Here is a 13675-nt window from a genome sequence, read left to right as displayed (position 1 = left end):
TATTAGCTGTAATTATTATTGACTTGTAAGTTGTCTGAATTGGAATAAACCTGACAAAGCAGTTGAGTTAGGTACCTTTATCTGGTAGCAGTAATTCCAATCAAAGGGATTAGTGCATGAGATCAGATTGAAACTATTACACTTTTTGCTGCTTCCAAATTTGTCTCAGCACTTCATACAAGAACCAAGTTCATGCAAACTCCCATTTTTTTTTCTGTGTTATAGAAATAAGGAAATGCTACTGTTCATGGAGAGTTTTGCATGAATCAGCCAAATACTGAAATGTTTAAAGGATTAGCATACATATATAAAAAACCTTATTCTTCAGTATTACTTAAGAGTACATAAGCACTAATTCCTTTTAAAATGCATTTCACTTTTCCTAGCTGAATACCAGAGCACTTCAGGACATGCTACTTAATTCACAACATGCATTTATATTTTCCCTATGGGAACATAAACAGATTCTGATCACACTATTTTATTAGTACCTATGATAAATCAGCATTACTGCATAAATAAGACCAACATTTTAGCTTTTCCTGATTGTTGCCAGGAGCAACCTTTGGTGTGAACTTTACTTATATATGGGAAATTTTGATAGAATTTAAAAAATCAATAGGCAATTAAGATTTTTTTCATAAACATAAAATGTACCAAAGCAAAATAATCTTCCAGTTCTAATTTTCAGCCAAATTAAATGTTTTTATGAATTAGTAATACAGTCTCTTCATGGTAATAAAAATTGTGCATCCTTAATGTTTTATGAATATAATACAGATACTAGTCATTTCCAATAGTTCTAGTGCATGTTTTAGAATGAAAATGTCTAGATTATATCTCAATGTTTACACTTAATGTTATTTTGAAAGGTATTTTAATGATATAGATTCAGTGCATATAAAGCATGTAATAATAGAATTGGAATCTAACATTCTCCAAGCTTGTAGAATGTCAGTTCTTTATGCGGTTACATGGGGGAAAAAAGCAAAAGGAAAAAATCTTGAATATCTGGCAGCTTTTAGAACTGCTGCAATGTTAAAGATCTTTTGTGAAGGTGCCTTCATTAATCCTTACAGCAAGATTTTCACTACACCATATTTCGACTGCTTAGTCCAATCCCTTTTAAAAATCTCACAAGTGATGGACTTTTCATGTTAAAACTGTCAATCAAGTACTTCTGTGTCATTTCTTTTTTATATATATAGACCAGTAATTCCTCAACTCTTACTCCTTAGAAATCTTTTATGTTTTCATGGTGGTCTTCAAGTCCAGAAAATTAATGTTATGGATCTCTTTTTGTATAGCTCTGAAGAGGCCTTGTTTTTGCTTCCTGAGGAGGAGGCAGACTTTGTAAGGCAGAGAAATTGGCCTGGATTTCTCACTCTACTGCATATCATTGCTAGTACAGGAACAAACCTGGGCCTGATAAAAGAGCATTAAAGCTTTGAAATAACCAGTAGCTTTGTTCTAGTGAAAGGGCAAGCCTACCCCATTATGTTTTAGTATGTTCACGCTTATCTCCCTCTGTGTGGCTTCTGAGTGACCAACCCCACCTTGCAGTGTTTCCTGAGCACTTGCAAAGTCTGCTGTCCCACACAGGAAAATCAGTCACAATTAATGGCAGTGAGGCTTAAAATAGGTTCCTGATTGAAGACTCAATGAGTCATGTAATTCTTTAAACCAGCACTGATGATAGGCAGGTGTATCTGCCCCATACTGAATATATTTTGACCTGTGATGGCTCTGCTGAGCAGAGGACAATGGTTGGTGACAATACTGTCTTCTAAATAACCTCCATGCCAAAAATAAAGTAAAACACAGGATATGGGTAGTCATATGCACCCCCTGCCCTTCCCAATATTGCCAGTAAAGCATAGTGTTATAAGCATTTAATGAAGATACAGCAAAGCTGATGCCAGTAGGAATCAAATCCAAAAGGCCTTCCAGGTAAATCTGCTTGTCTGGTTCTGGCACAGGGACATGCTCCTTTTCTGCTGTGGTCCAAGGCTGTTTGATCTAAACTAACCTGTCTCCTGAATCCTGCTGCCCTGCCTCCTGCTCCAGCAGCCCCCTGACCTCCTGCAGTGCTCAGTTTGCAGCAGAGGCACTGACTGCATGCAGTGTGTGCTGATGGGACGTGGCTGCAGTGTGGCTTTAGGACAGTGGGTGTGACAGCTTGACCTCTGATCCTTTCATGCATGACAAAAGGACAAAAGGAGGAAGGTTCTGTGGCTCCTTCCCTTGCCTCCCTCTCCTCATGCCTGCCTGCACAGAAAGGACAGTGTGTTTTTGCTAGGTAATACAGAGGTCACTTCATTGCAGTTTCTCTCTCATTATGCACAACTGGGTGGAGTATATCTTCCAGAGCAAGGAACAAGTATTTCTGGGAGTACTTTATCACTTTTGAAAGGTCCAACTCTTGCACATCACAGAGCTTTCTGAAGCCTTCCTCAGGGCAGAAGTGACACCAGTTTTTCACTTGTGCACTCCGGTTCCCACAGGAGCTGAGTTGATGTTGTAGCTTCTTTAGCTGTGTCTACCATGAGCTTCAGTGACTGGGATTACCATTATATGTATCAGAAACTTAAATGGATCCTTACACAAATTTGAGTTTGCAAAGTTAAAAAGCCAGAATTTTGGTATGGTGCATGGTATTACCGGATAATTACTTTATTTAACCAGTTTGCCTTTAATTGACAGCTTTCTGCAGCATACATGAAAATTAATTGACTAAAACTTGCTCTCAAGCACAATAGCATCCTTGTTCTATGGCTCCTAATCAAAGCCACCTGACACCATTAAGACAAGCTAAGGCATCTTGACTTCCTTCCTTGGTTGGCCAGAATTTCCAATGATTAACATTGCTGATCTGCCCAATTGCCAAAAACCTCCTATCTGCTGCTCAAATTACCAGAATTGCTACTTTTTAAAAGACATGGCCTATCTTTCCACAACAGCTTGTGAAATAAAGCAGACTTCTCTAGGTAGATTTCCCACTTGAGGAACATAATAAAAAAATAATAAGCACATCAATTTAATATCTTCTAATTCCCACTTACCTTTTAACACCTGAAGAGTGAAAAAAGTGTAGGAACAGTGAAATAACTCGATTGTCTCCATGGAATCTTGAGTGAAATCAGGAGAGAAAATTGATCCTATATAAAGTCTTTCTTGCTCTAAATACTCCTGGAGGTTCTACAGGAAACAAAATTATTAGGGCGTCGTAAATCCCTTGTTTCCAAGTCAGTTCCCTGTAGAATAAATTGGTCAAAAACAGTGTAAGGTACAGTGTATCCACTTCAATGTACCCACTTAAAATTGAAAGAGTGAAGCCTCCAAATGCAATTAGAAAATACCATTGAACTTTTCTCAAAACAGTTCATAAGGAAGTAATGCATAAGCTAACAGAGCCTGTTAAAGCTGAAATTAAACTTTGGGTGTGGATGTACTGACCTATATGTAGCATCTTATCTTTACCGCCTCAGTCTCCTGCACGTTCCTGTCCACCATGTAACTTTTGCATGATCAGAAATGAACATTAACTTTCATTTCTACTGTGCAATCTTCAGCTGATGCAGGTGGCTAACCAAGACACCAGCGCTGCCTTTCTCTCTGATTGCTCAGTCCAAAAAGGGAAAAGCAGTTCTAACATGCAGCAGATTTTCCAACAAGAATTGTAACTCAGAGACACTCAGCTGAGGTCTGTGGATCATCAGCCTGGCTCCAGCTTTGCTTAGGGTGAGCTGGAGCACAGCACTGGCACTGCTTCCTTTTATTCTGCATCTAAATTGCATTAATGTCAGCAAAATTACCCTAAATACTAATAACTTCCTAATAGCTCATTTCCATGTAAGCACTTTTGTTGTAGCTGACCCAGAATTTTATATGATTACAAATGAGAGAGAGGGAAGGTAAGAAAATCCTTGAGAGAGTTTATGAAATAAAATTTAATCCACATTCTGAAAAAATGACAACCATTCTAATTCATATCAATTAGATATTTGATTCAGGAACTGAACAGCCCAGACACATTGCTGGGTTTCAGGGGCAGCTTCAAACTTAGTTTAATGCCGTGTAGAGGAAATATGAATTTTCTTATCATCAATCTGCACAAATTAAAAAGTAGGTCTAAAAACAACCCCCTGAAAGTGAAACCTCTGAGTTCTTGTTCTTTCCTCAGCTTCCCTGGAGAAAAGTGAAGTCACAATGAGAAAGAACATTTCAGTGAGAAGGGAATAATTTCCTGGCATACAAAACCCAAACTTGTTGTGCATTAGTTTTGTCTGTAGTGGTCAGGAACACAGACTGAGAGTTTGGATCCTGTGCTCAGGTGCCTGGTGGCAGATCCCTGCACTTTATACTGTGGGGCTGTAGAAAGCTACAGGAAAACATTCAATTAAATCGATTTGCATTCTTAAGGCGAAGATAGGGAATAATTATCTGAATTAAATCCCAGCTCCAATTGCTGCACATGCTCAGAATTTTGCAGTCTTTCTTCTTACTAAAGTGATGTATTTACCAATAAGATAAAATTTAAAATTGGAGTTCACATGCCAAATATCACGCTATAAACCTTGGGCAAGAGTTACCTTACCTTTCCCCAACACTAAGGCTGCTGTATGTCCAGCTGCATTTATTCTGTAACTGTTAGACTTAACAGCAAACCTGTAGGTGCCACTAAAATGCATTCATAGGAGGGATTGGCTTGGATTTTAGTGAGATGCTTTGACTGAGTTCCATACTATGTGTTGAGAACGAGCTGCTGGTTGTTTTCCACTGAATCTATGATAATGCTTCTTCTCTTCTGTGGCACTGCACAAACCAGGAAACCCCTATGAGAAAAGTATTTCCCTATTTTGGAAAGCAAACATAGTAGGATATATTGCAATTGTTTCGGCGTGGGCTGCTCACATTCTTAACTACAGTGGCTGAAAAAGAGAGACTTGCTCTTCTACTCCTTTTTGTGATCTCAAGCTGAAGTGTTAACTAAACCAGCATGATAGTCATCTTCTGTCCTCTCCAGCTAACTGCCTGTCATTTCTTTGTTTGTCTTCTGGTGTCTTTGTTAAAATAACAGAAATATAGCATGGGGGGGAAAAGGCAAGCAGCCTCAATAGTCATCTGACCATGGAAAAATTCTCAGCTGCAAATACAGAAAGGTAGAAATAGCCTCAGTGGATCAGAGCAGCAGTTAATCTAGCTCAGTGTCCAGTTTCCAACAGTGTCAGTGTTTCATGGCTTCAAGACAAAAAATGTTTGGAAGGCAATTATAAAATAGCTTTCACACAACTTTACTCCCAGACACGCTATCAGAATTTATTTAAAATTAGTTTGTTAGTTTTACTTCTTAAAAAGAAATTTTATTTGTAGGCAAATATGCTTATATAAATATAAGTACATGCTAGGATGAAAGTTATAAGTCTGATTAGTCCTGCAAATCCACACTATACTACTAGAAAAACAGAACTTTTAATTTCAATAAATATAGACCCTAATAATCTGTATGTTTATATCCCCTTTGAAAAAAGATAGTATATCTGTCAGACTTGGTAGAAGACTATATTGGGTTCTCAATACAGTAAAATACTTATGAAATGAACAGATATATTTATTTTAAAAAGAAAGGAGGGTGAACTAATTAAAGAGGGTGAACTGATACTTTAAATAATCAGCTGGGGTTTGGGAGAGCTTATTTGAGTTCTTTACACTGCTGTGGACTTGCTTTTAGACCATGAACAAATCTATTAAGTTTTAGTCTCTCATTTGTAAAATTAGAGGAATAGTCTTGCTCCACAAGAGTATAGAGAAAAAACTCAATTAGAATATTTGCTTTTTGCTTCAGTACCATGTGGGCCCTCAGGACACTTCATGTTTTTATGTCACCAGGTCTTCATTGCCCATCACAGGATTCTGTCTCCACATTTTAGGGGAATAGAGCAGAGCTTTTCCAGAGAGAAAGTCTATCTATCTAGAAGATAGATCTTAGATCTTCTGTCTAGAAGAAGGTAGATGGAAGGTGCACCAACTCCACATTTCAGCTTGCCTGCTACATGTACGTGTTTGGGGATCTTTTGCATTTGGTTCCCAAAAATAAAGTAGAATGGGAAAGCATTCCAGTGGCCCATACATACAGTTCAGATTTAGCCTACTCATTTACTGAAAATTCTGAAGATTCTCCAGGCTACTTTTAGGGTCCATTAGCACATGCAAGTTTGGCTTGCAAATGAATTTTGATTTCTGTTACTCAAACTATTCTAATTCTTGTTGATGTGTGCGAGGGAAAGACTCTATTTCTATCATTTCACTCTGCCTTTAGCATCATATCATGTAGCATATTTTATGAGAAGAAAACATTTCATCATTTGTACTGTGTAATGTCCTGTGGAGTTGGGAAGACAGTATATTGCTTAAATAGATCTTGTTTGAAATACAGGTCCAACATTTAATGAAATCTGTGGGAGTTGCACTGTTCTCTCAGAACAGTCATTGACTGAGGCCCTTCTATCAAAAGCCATTTCAGTGGGGACTAAAAACAACTGCAGACAAAAAAAAAATCTCCCACAGTAATTTTAAATCTCTCCCAGATAGCTCAAAACTATTATCCACTACTGTCAGTTATTGCAGCAGCCTGTGTAGGCAGAGATACAAACAGCTCATAGTATTCTGAGCCAAATTCTTTCATGTTGTGAAGGTATTGACTTTACTGAGCCTGCCCGAGGGATGTATTTGGCTCAAAAGTAAAGTTATTTCTGCATTTAGTTAGCAAAAAATGTTTTGATTGTAAAGGCCAGAAATCCAGTCATTGGTTCCTTAAAATGCAAGTATTGCCAGTCAGAGGCACATCTGATCTTGACCCTTTCTTCTTGGTAGCCAAATGGGAATTACTCCTATTGACTGGGAATGGAAATAGGTCCTGGAAGCAAAACCATGAAGAAGTGTTATATGTCTTTGAACTCATTTTCCCCTTTACTCTGTGCCTTTTCCTTTGTTTTATTCCGTGGAAGTATTTTTACTATACTTCTCTCTCTGTTTTAACCTTCTCAACTCCCCTGCCATCGTCACTCAACATTATCCAATATTGTACACTTGGGGAAAAAGATTTTGTGAAATACCAACCTCAAAGTGACCTTGAGTCAAGTGACTTTTTTTTGCCTTGTTCAGTGTAGCCACAGCTATTGGAGCAGAAATGTTAGGATCAGATTAATTGTAACAACAGAGGCTTAGCACTGCTTCAGCGTGACCCCAACTGCCTGCCTTTTGGTCTTGGCTGTAATTTCTCATGGAGCATTTGGCAAGACTGAGATAAATAGTGCTGTATTTTGTTTGCAGGCCCTGACTGTGTTCTTTAACATTGTTGCATGATGATGGCTCTTGGTAAATTAACAGTTCCTACACCTGCACAGTCTCTAATCCATCCTCCTGCACCTTATTTCATAGCTGGCATTGCAGTGAACTCACAGCTTGGTTACCATAAGGACAGTGTTTGGTTTCTCATTGCTTCAGAGTGGTGAGCCATCAACCTTGTTGGGGGATTTCTGGATTTCTGTTCAAGGCAGGCTCTTCTGACCACAGGAACATCTTATTCCGACAGACACATCTGAGGGGCCTTTCCCAACTTCTGGGTTTCAAAATCTGGCTTCAATTCATATATTTTAGGGCTACATTTTAGTTAGAGGTTTTAAAAATTCATAGAGAACACCTATGCCCAAGCCTTTGCTGATCTTAACTGGATTGGTTTTTATAACTTTCTTGGAATGAACTAAGGAGAGAATATGTGACTGTACATATATATGTAAATGTATAAGTGGAAAATATTAAGAATAGCCTTCCAAGCATAATGGAAGTTAGTTAAGTAAGTTAATGATTGGAGCCCAGCAAATCCATATAAAGAAGTGCATGTATTCCTTTTTTGTTTTCCAAGGATGCTTCAGGAAGAAGGTTCTGTTAGGTAAATGAGGACATTCACTTTGTGGTTTGTAATTTTACATGCCACTTAAGAAAAGTGTTCTCATTTGGTATATTTCAGCTTTAAACCTGTTGAAATTTCAGCACAGTTCCTTAAATAGGAAGGGATGCAATCACCCATTAAATTGCTAAATAGTGAGACTATCTCAATTACTTAACTAACTCGATTTCAAAATTAGGTGTTTAAGGCTAATGGATTCTATTCTTTATGAAATTACTTGTGTCTTAACTTCTTACAGATAAACAATTGCTTTCATTTGAACAGATCAGTTATTTTTTAAGTGTGTATGTGTGTTTACAGAATAACAGCCCAGTTCTCTGTCAGTGAAACTGAGGCTGATTTAATCCTCACCTCAACAAAGGTACGATTTCCAGTTGAAGGAATTGTTTCTAGTCCAATTTAGATTGAGAAAAGTAGTATTTGGGTAGGGCAGAGAATTTTTAAATTATGCCAGGCATATGAAATCCTTTTTATGTAAGCCTTTGTTAACCATTTAACTGCTTATCACTTCAAAATATCGGGTCCATGAAGACTGCCCAGCTCTGATTGCTATTACTGCTTGGATTTGACATCCAAGTATGTTCTGCTGGAATACTATTGAATTCTTTTTTAAAGGGAAACTTATTAAAGTCAAAACTATTCCTGAAATTGTATACACACATACAATGTCTCATTTGTAACTGTTGATTTTCCTTTTATTTTATTATTGAAACAAAGTTGTTTGCAAGTGATAAGAGATATACAGCAAACTTGTATATCTGGTGGTTTCACCTGGAAAGCTGAAGAGGCTTCTCACAGCTATATTTACGAGCAACCACTCTAGGATGCTTTTTGCAACCAAACATTTCTCCCCAACCCATGTTCTTCTTCCCTGGTTATTTTGGGTTGGGCTTTTTGCCATCACTGGCAATTGCATTTACTTCATACTGTATCCCCTCCTTTCACAGAGACAAGGAAAACCTTGCAGCAGCATCAGAAAACAGGTAATGTTTGCTATGTTTGATTTACTTCCTGTTAAGAATGTATCTTTACTTCCTTCATATTGTTCTTACCTCAAAAACATGAAATTTATACACTGTTTGAGCAGATGATGAAAGTACAGGCTTCAGCTAAGTGGGTTCATTAGACATTTCTTTCTCATGCACTGTGATGTGGAACAGGTGGGGATTGTATTTCTCAAAAATAAGAAGTTCTAAACCAAATATTCTTGACACAGAGTATTGTCAGTTTGTGATGGAGTTTTAAGAACAATTTCCATTTTAAACTTGATCTGGACTATTCAAGATGTTTTTAAAATCTAAATAAGATTATCTTTTTAAGAACATTTATGTGTCAGATCTTGATTGATACTCAATGGGTTATGAGGTTCAAAACAGTCCCTCTGTAAGTTCTTTCATGTCAAGTTGTTTTCTCACAAAGGATCTCAGAAAATTTTGCAGTTAAGTATAGAAATGTGTTGGTTTTGATTAGTTCATTTATTAAACCCCCAAGTACTGATACACAGGTATTTCTTGAGTGAATCTGACCAGTTGTTGAATGGAGCAAAGAAAGACGTCTTAGTAGTTAGTCATGAAAAGAATTTTATACTACTGCTTTTCTCTTTGTTTTGGATTCCTGCCTCAGTGATATGCAACCTCTTTTTATTTTTGGGGTTTTTTTAAGACTGCTTATATTTGAACAAAGGTTGCATAGTTAATATCTGAGTGCAAGCATTATTTGTTAATAATGACACAAGTAATGGCAACTGGCACATGAACAGTTGGGAAAATTGATTTTTATTTTTAAATTAATAATTTAAAAAAAGAAGGAAATAAACCCCTTGATTCCTGACTATAAATTAAATTGTAAAGAACAAGCAATGCATGTTAGAATTTCACCAGCAGTTTCATTTGTGTAAAACCATTTATAGGACTATGCAGCTGCTTCACTGAAATCTCCTTTTCTTTTAACTATTATTTTATTTTGCCAGGAACAATTTCTGATATATGACTGGTGTTATTGTCCTCCTATGTTGCCTTAATCTTGTGTGATCTATCATACCACAGCCTTTTTCCACCTCCATTACCATCACAGCTCTGCTTATTTTGATATTCATAGCAATATGATTTCCAGATTTAACGCAAGGTACCTTTTTTAATTTGTCAAGTCTTTCCTGGTCTTAAGCAGTAATTAACCAATGAACTATCAAGATTACTTCATCTGCATTGTCATTATGATCTCCAGCTCCATCTGTGGCTGGAATTCTGTCTGTTCCTCAAACCCCTGCTATTACCTAGGAAATGCCTTGTTTACAAACACCCTTGTAATCTCTGTCACCCAGGCCTACAGGTACCGCGCATGCGCCCCAGTATGTGACCTCGAGTATTTGGCACCCTCCTAAGTCATCCACCAGGGATGCCAACACTGCCAATGCTCAGCCAGTGGCCTCCAAGGGCTCTGTGAGGCTTGGAGCAGGTACAAGCCAGGGGGAGGCCGGTGTTGGCCAGAAAGCCCCTCTTGCTTCATCCAGTAACCAAAGGTACACTGTGCCGTGTAACTGCATCACTGACCCCGTTTGGAGCTTTGCAATGGTTTGGTAATAACAACCTCTAACTCCTTCAGATGGAAATGCCCATTGCCTCAAAGGCCAAGGTTCCAGTTCTTCCAATTTCAGCAGTTTCTGGTTCATGTGGATGTGACATTTTCAGTGGCTCTTATAGGATCACACCTACAATACAGAGACAAGCCATTAAGCACCTTCAGCAGAGAAGCAGCAGCTGATATTTCTGTATTTTCAGTGGTTTCCACAAACATTCCCATATTCAAATATTAAATCCTACATTTACAGCTTTCTCTAAATACTTTCTCTGGCACTTTTTTCTACAAATGATGCTATAACAGATTTTTTTTTCATATCCATTTTAGTTTTGGTTTTCTATATTTTTGATTCTTTGCAAGTGATCTGTTGGAGGATTAGAAAGACAAAAACCTTCATGCATCAGATAAAGGAGACTAAGTGCTGTTTTAATCATCCACTCCTTGTTATTGGGATAGAAAATCTCAGAACTTAGGACTTCACCAAGAGAAAAAAGTATAGATTATACTTATATTTTAAATGTTAGAGTGCATTTGTTGCTGTGTTCTCATTATGGTTGTTAACCATTATTATCTTCTTAACCTCTACTGATCTGTGTTCCTTTTCATGAGTGAAAATCAGCTGAGAAGAGATGTGTGTTTGTTTTCATCCACCTAACTTACTTTTATGTTTGTTACTGCAAATATGAAGATGTTTGATTTTTTTCCATGTCTTTTAAAATACAAAGTACTGTAAAGATTTAAAGTCTACAAAATTATTGTATTTAAAAACCGACCAACCAACTGAAAAAACACTCTATATGTCATAAGCTGTTGCATTAGATGATCTTTTTTATAAAGCAGCACTCGCATTTATCAATTCTTGAAATTCTTCTGTTCTTGAATAAGTAAAGTGAAAAATCAGACTGAAAAACTAGTAAAGAGGAGGAAAAAAACCCAGTTCGGCTATTGTATTTGACAATATAGATAAAATTATGTAAAACTTATAGTTGCTAAAATTAAGACCAGTCAAGTCAGTCTCTTTCTATAAAACTGTTTTGAAAATGTTATCAACTGCATATAATTTATGTAACCAAACCACTCTGATTTTTATTGTTATAAAACATTTCATTTATATTTATTCAATTCCTTGTTCTGATAACTAACATATTCTACCATGAAGGAAGGTAAGCAAGCCTCTAACATGTTAATCACATAAAAAGAAATGTTACAAATACTATGCAAGATAAAATTTGTTTGTATTTCTTTTAAACTTTAAAGGGTATTCTATTATATTTTGGTTTTATTTTATTTATATGGGTTTGTTCTGTTCAAATCTGTCTCCACACAAGTCCATGTCCACACATATGGATTGGGTTTTTTTACTTTCTTTTCAGTATTGATCACTGAATATGTACTTTGATTATTTTGTAGATGGTTACAATTAAATTGCAATTAATTAAGTTCACTGTTCTCTTCAAGGTATGAAGTCTTGAATCTTCTGAAATCTGTAGTAAATTCCTTTTCACGTCAGTGCAAATAGACAAAATGGGTGAAATCCTAGTTTGTGTTTGTTTTTAACACATACATTAAGTTCCATTTTTATGTGCAGCATAGTTTTAATCCTTTCCTCTTTGCCAAATCAAAGATATGTAAGTATTTAAGATGAAAACTGTGACTCCACAGTTTTAATGGGTTAATTCTGGTACCCACTGTAGCACAGGGAAAATTTTACAGTGTTGAAATTTAGTACCAGATTAGCAGTGATGGATAATACACAGCTACTCTGTTACACAGGCTGTGAAATTGATAGGCTCCTAGTTAATTGGCAGAATTTACATCATGAAATGCATCAGGATGGAAGAAATCATCTGACTCTCAAATGCCTATTACTATGGAAGAACTTTTGCAAAACTGTTACAAAACTTGGTGTAAGGATTTGAAAGCCAGAATTGCAGGAACTTACTTATTATCTGCATAATTGTAGATGACTCTCCATAAGGGAGAAAATTCTGATTTCTTGCTGTTGTTGAGGGCTGCATTCAACTTGAGGTTTGTGGGTATAACACAGAAGATTGTCCTGTGTTGAAACCCTCAGTTGAAACCATAGCATGAAGAAAATGTACCTAGTATCTGCTTCAGACCAAAAAAAAAAAAGCCTCTACAAAACTAATCATTCCAATTACTTCTGGTTTTGACAGGACAATCTTCTGTTTCAGCTAATCAAACAAAATATTCAGCTGAATTTAGACACCATCCTGTAGACTATTGAACTCTAGAAGAGGAGGAGAAGGACAGGGGAAACAGGACATTCCCTTGGAGAACAAGGGGTATCCCAAATTCAGAAGTACCAAACACTTGTTCTAGTTCCTGAGGAATATAACTTGTGAAATCAGTACTTCTGAGAGAAGCAAAAGAAAATATGAGATAATTTGCACAAAGGATGGTAAATCTGCTCAGGAAAAAAAGCTGAGAGAGAGAGAGTTGGAGGGCAAAGGTTGGCTGAAGAAACAGCTGTGGAGCTGCAAGGTTTCTTTTGTTATTTGGTACTTGCTCTGCTCAGGAAGGAGCATTTTGGGCATTTCTACCTTGAGCAAGAGAATCACTGAATTCCAGCACCCTGATAGGAGTAATTTGTAAGAACAGAGATGTGACAATATATTTATGACTTGGGTCTAAACAAGTAGACATATATCCATTATGTTTCTAGGCCACTGCTCATGGACAAGACAACTATGTACAGTGATGCCCTGATTTAAAAAAATAACCTGCTAACTTTGTTCCATTTGTCTGTCTGTAAGAGATTAGTAATTCCCAAATTTGAGGGAGGTGATGGAAGACATTAATAGATCAACAGGTTACTTAGATGGTCATAGGATACAAGACTAGATTATTAGTTTTCAATAAATTTGATGAAATTTATATGAGCTCACAAGACTGTGACAGGCTCTTCACAGCCATTTCAGTCCTGGCTGCCACATTTCCTACCACTGGCATCAGTGGGAGCAGGACTGAAGTGCTCTTTAACACCTGGGGTAAATTTCAGTCAAGCAGGACCAATGCTGCATTGCAGTCTGAACTGCACAATGGAAAAGGCTGAAGAAATATCTTTTTTTTCTTTGCATAATTGTGCTTTTCCCTCAGTAACCCAGC

At 37.0% G+C, this 13675-nt stretch overlaps 1 protein-coding gene and 1 long non-coding RNA gene across 2 annotated transcripts in view; one reads left to right on the top strand and one right to left on the bottom strand.

Moving 5' to 3' along the window:
- LDB3 (LIM domain binding 3) overlaps positions 1 to 13675 on the top strand; it is a 113864-nt gene that overhangs the window by 75112 nt on the left and 25077 nt on the right. Inside the window, exons 9-10 of the mRNA XM_036386182.1 lie at positions 8917 to 8952; positions 10290 to 10487. Coding sequence (XP_036242075.1) covers positions 8917 to 8952; positions 10290 to 10487 — 234 coding nt within the window. The remainder of the gene's footprint in view (positions 1 to 8916; positions 8953 to 10289; positions 10488 to 13675) is intronic.
- Positions 9724 to 13675, bottom strand: part of LOC118688527 (uncharacterized) — a 38390-nt gene continuing 34438 nt past the window's right edge. The window contains exon 6 of the long non-coding RNA XR_004980478.1: positions 9724 to 10676. This is a non-coding gene — a long non-coding RNA (uncharacterized LOC118688527). The remainder of the gene's footprint in view (positions 10677 to 13675) is intronic.

The sequence above is a fragment of the Molothrus ater genome, chromosome 8 (genome assembly GCF_012460135.2).
Source record: "Molothrus ater isolate BHLD 08-10-18 breed brown headed cowbird chromosome 8, BPBGC_Mater_1.1, whole genome shotgun sequence".
In the NCBI taxonomy this organism is placed as follows: Eukaryota; Metazoa; Chordata; class Aves; order Passeriformes; family Icteridae; genus Molothrus; species Molothrus ater.
This window is presented reverse-complemented; position numbering and strand designations above follow the sequence as displayed.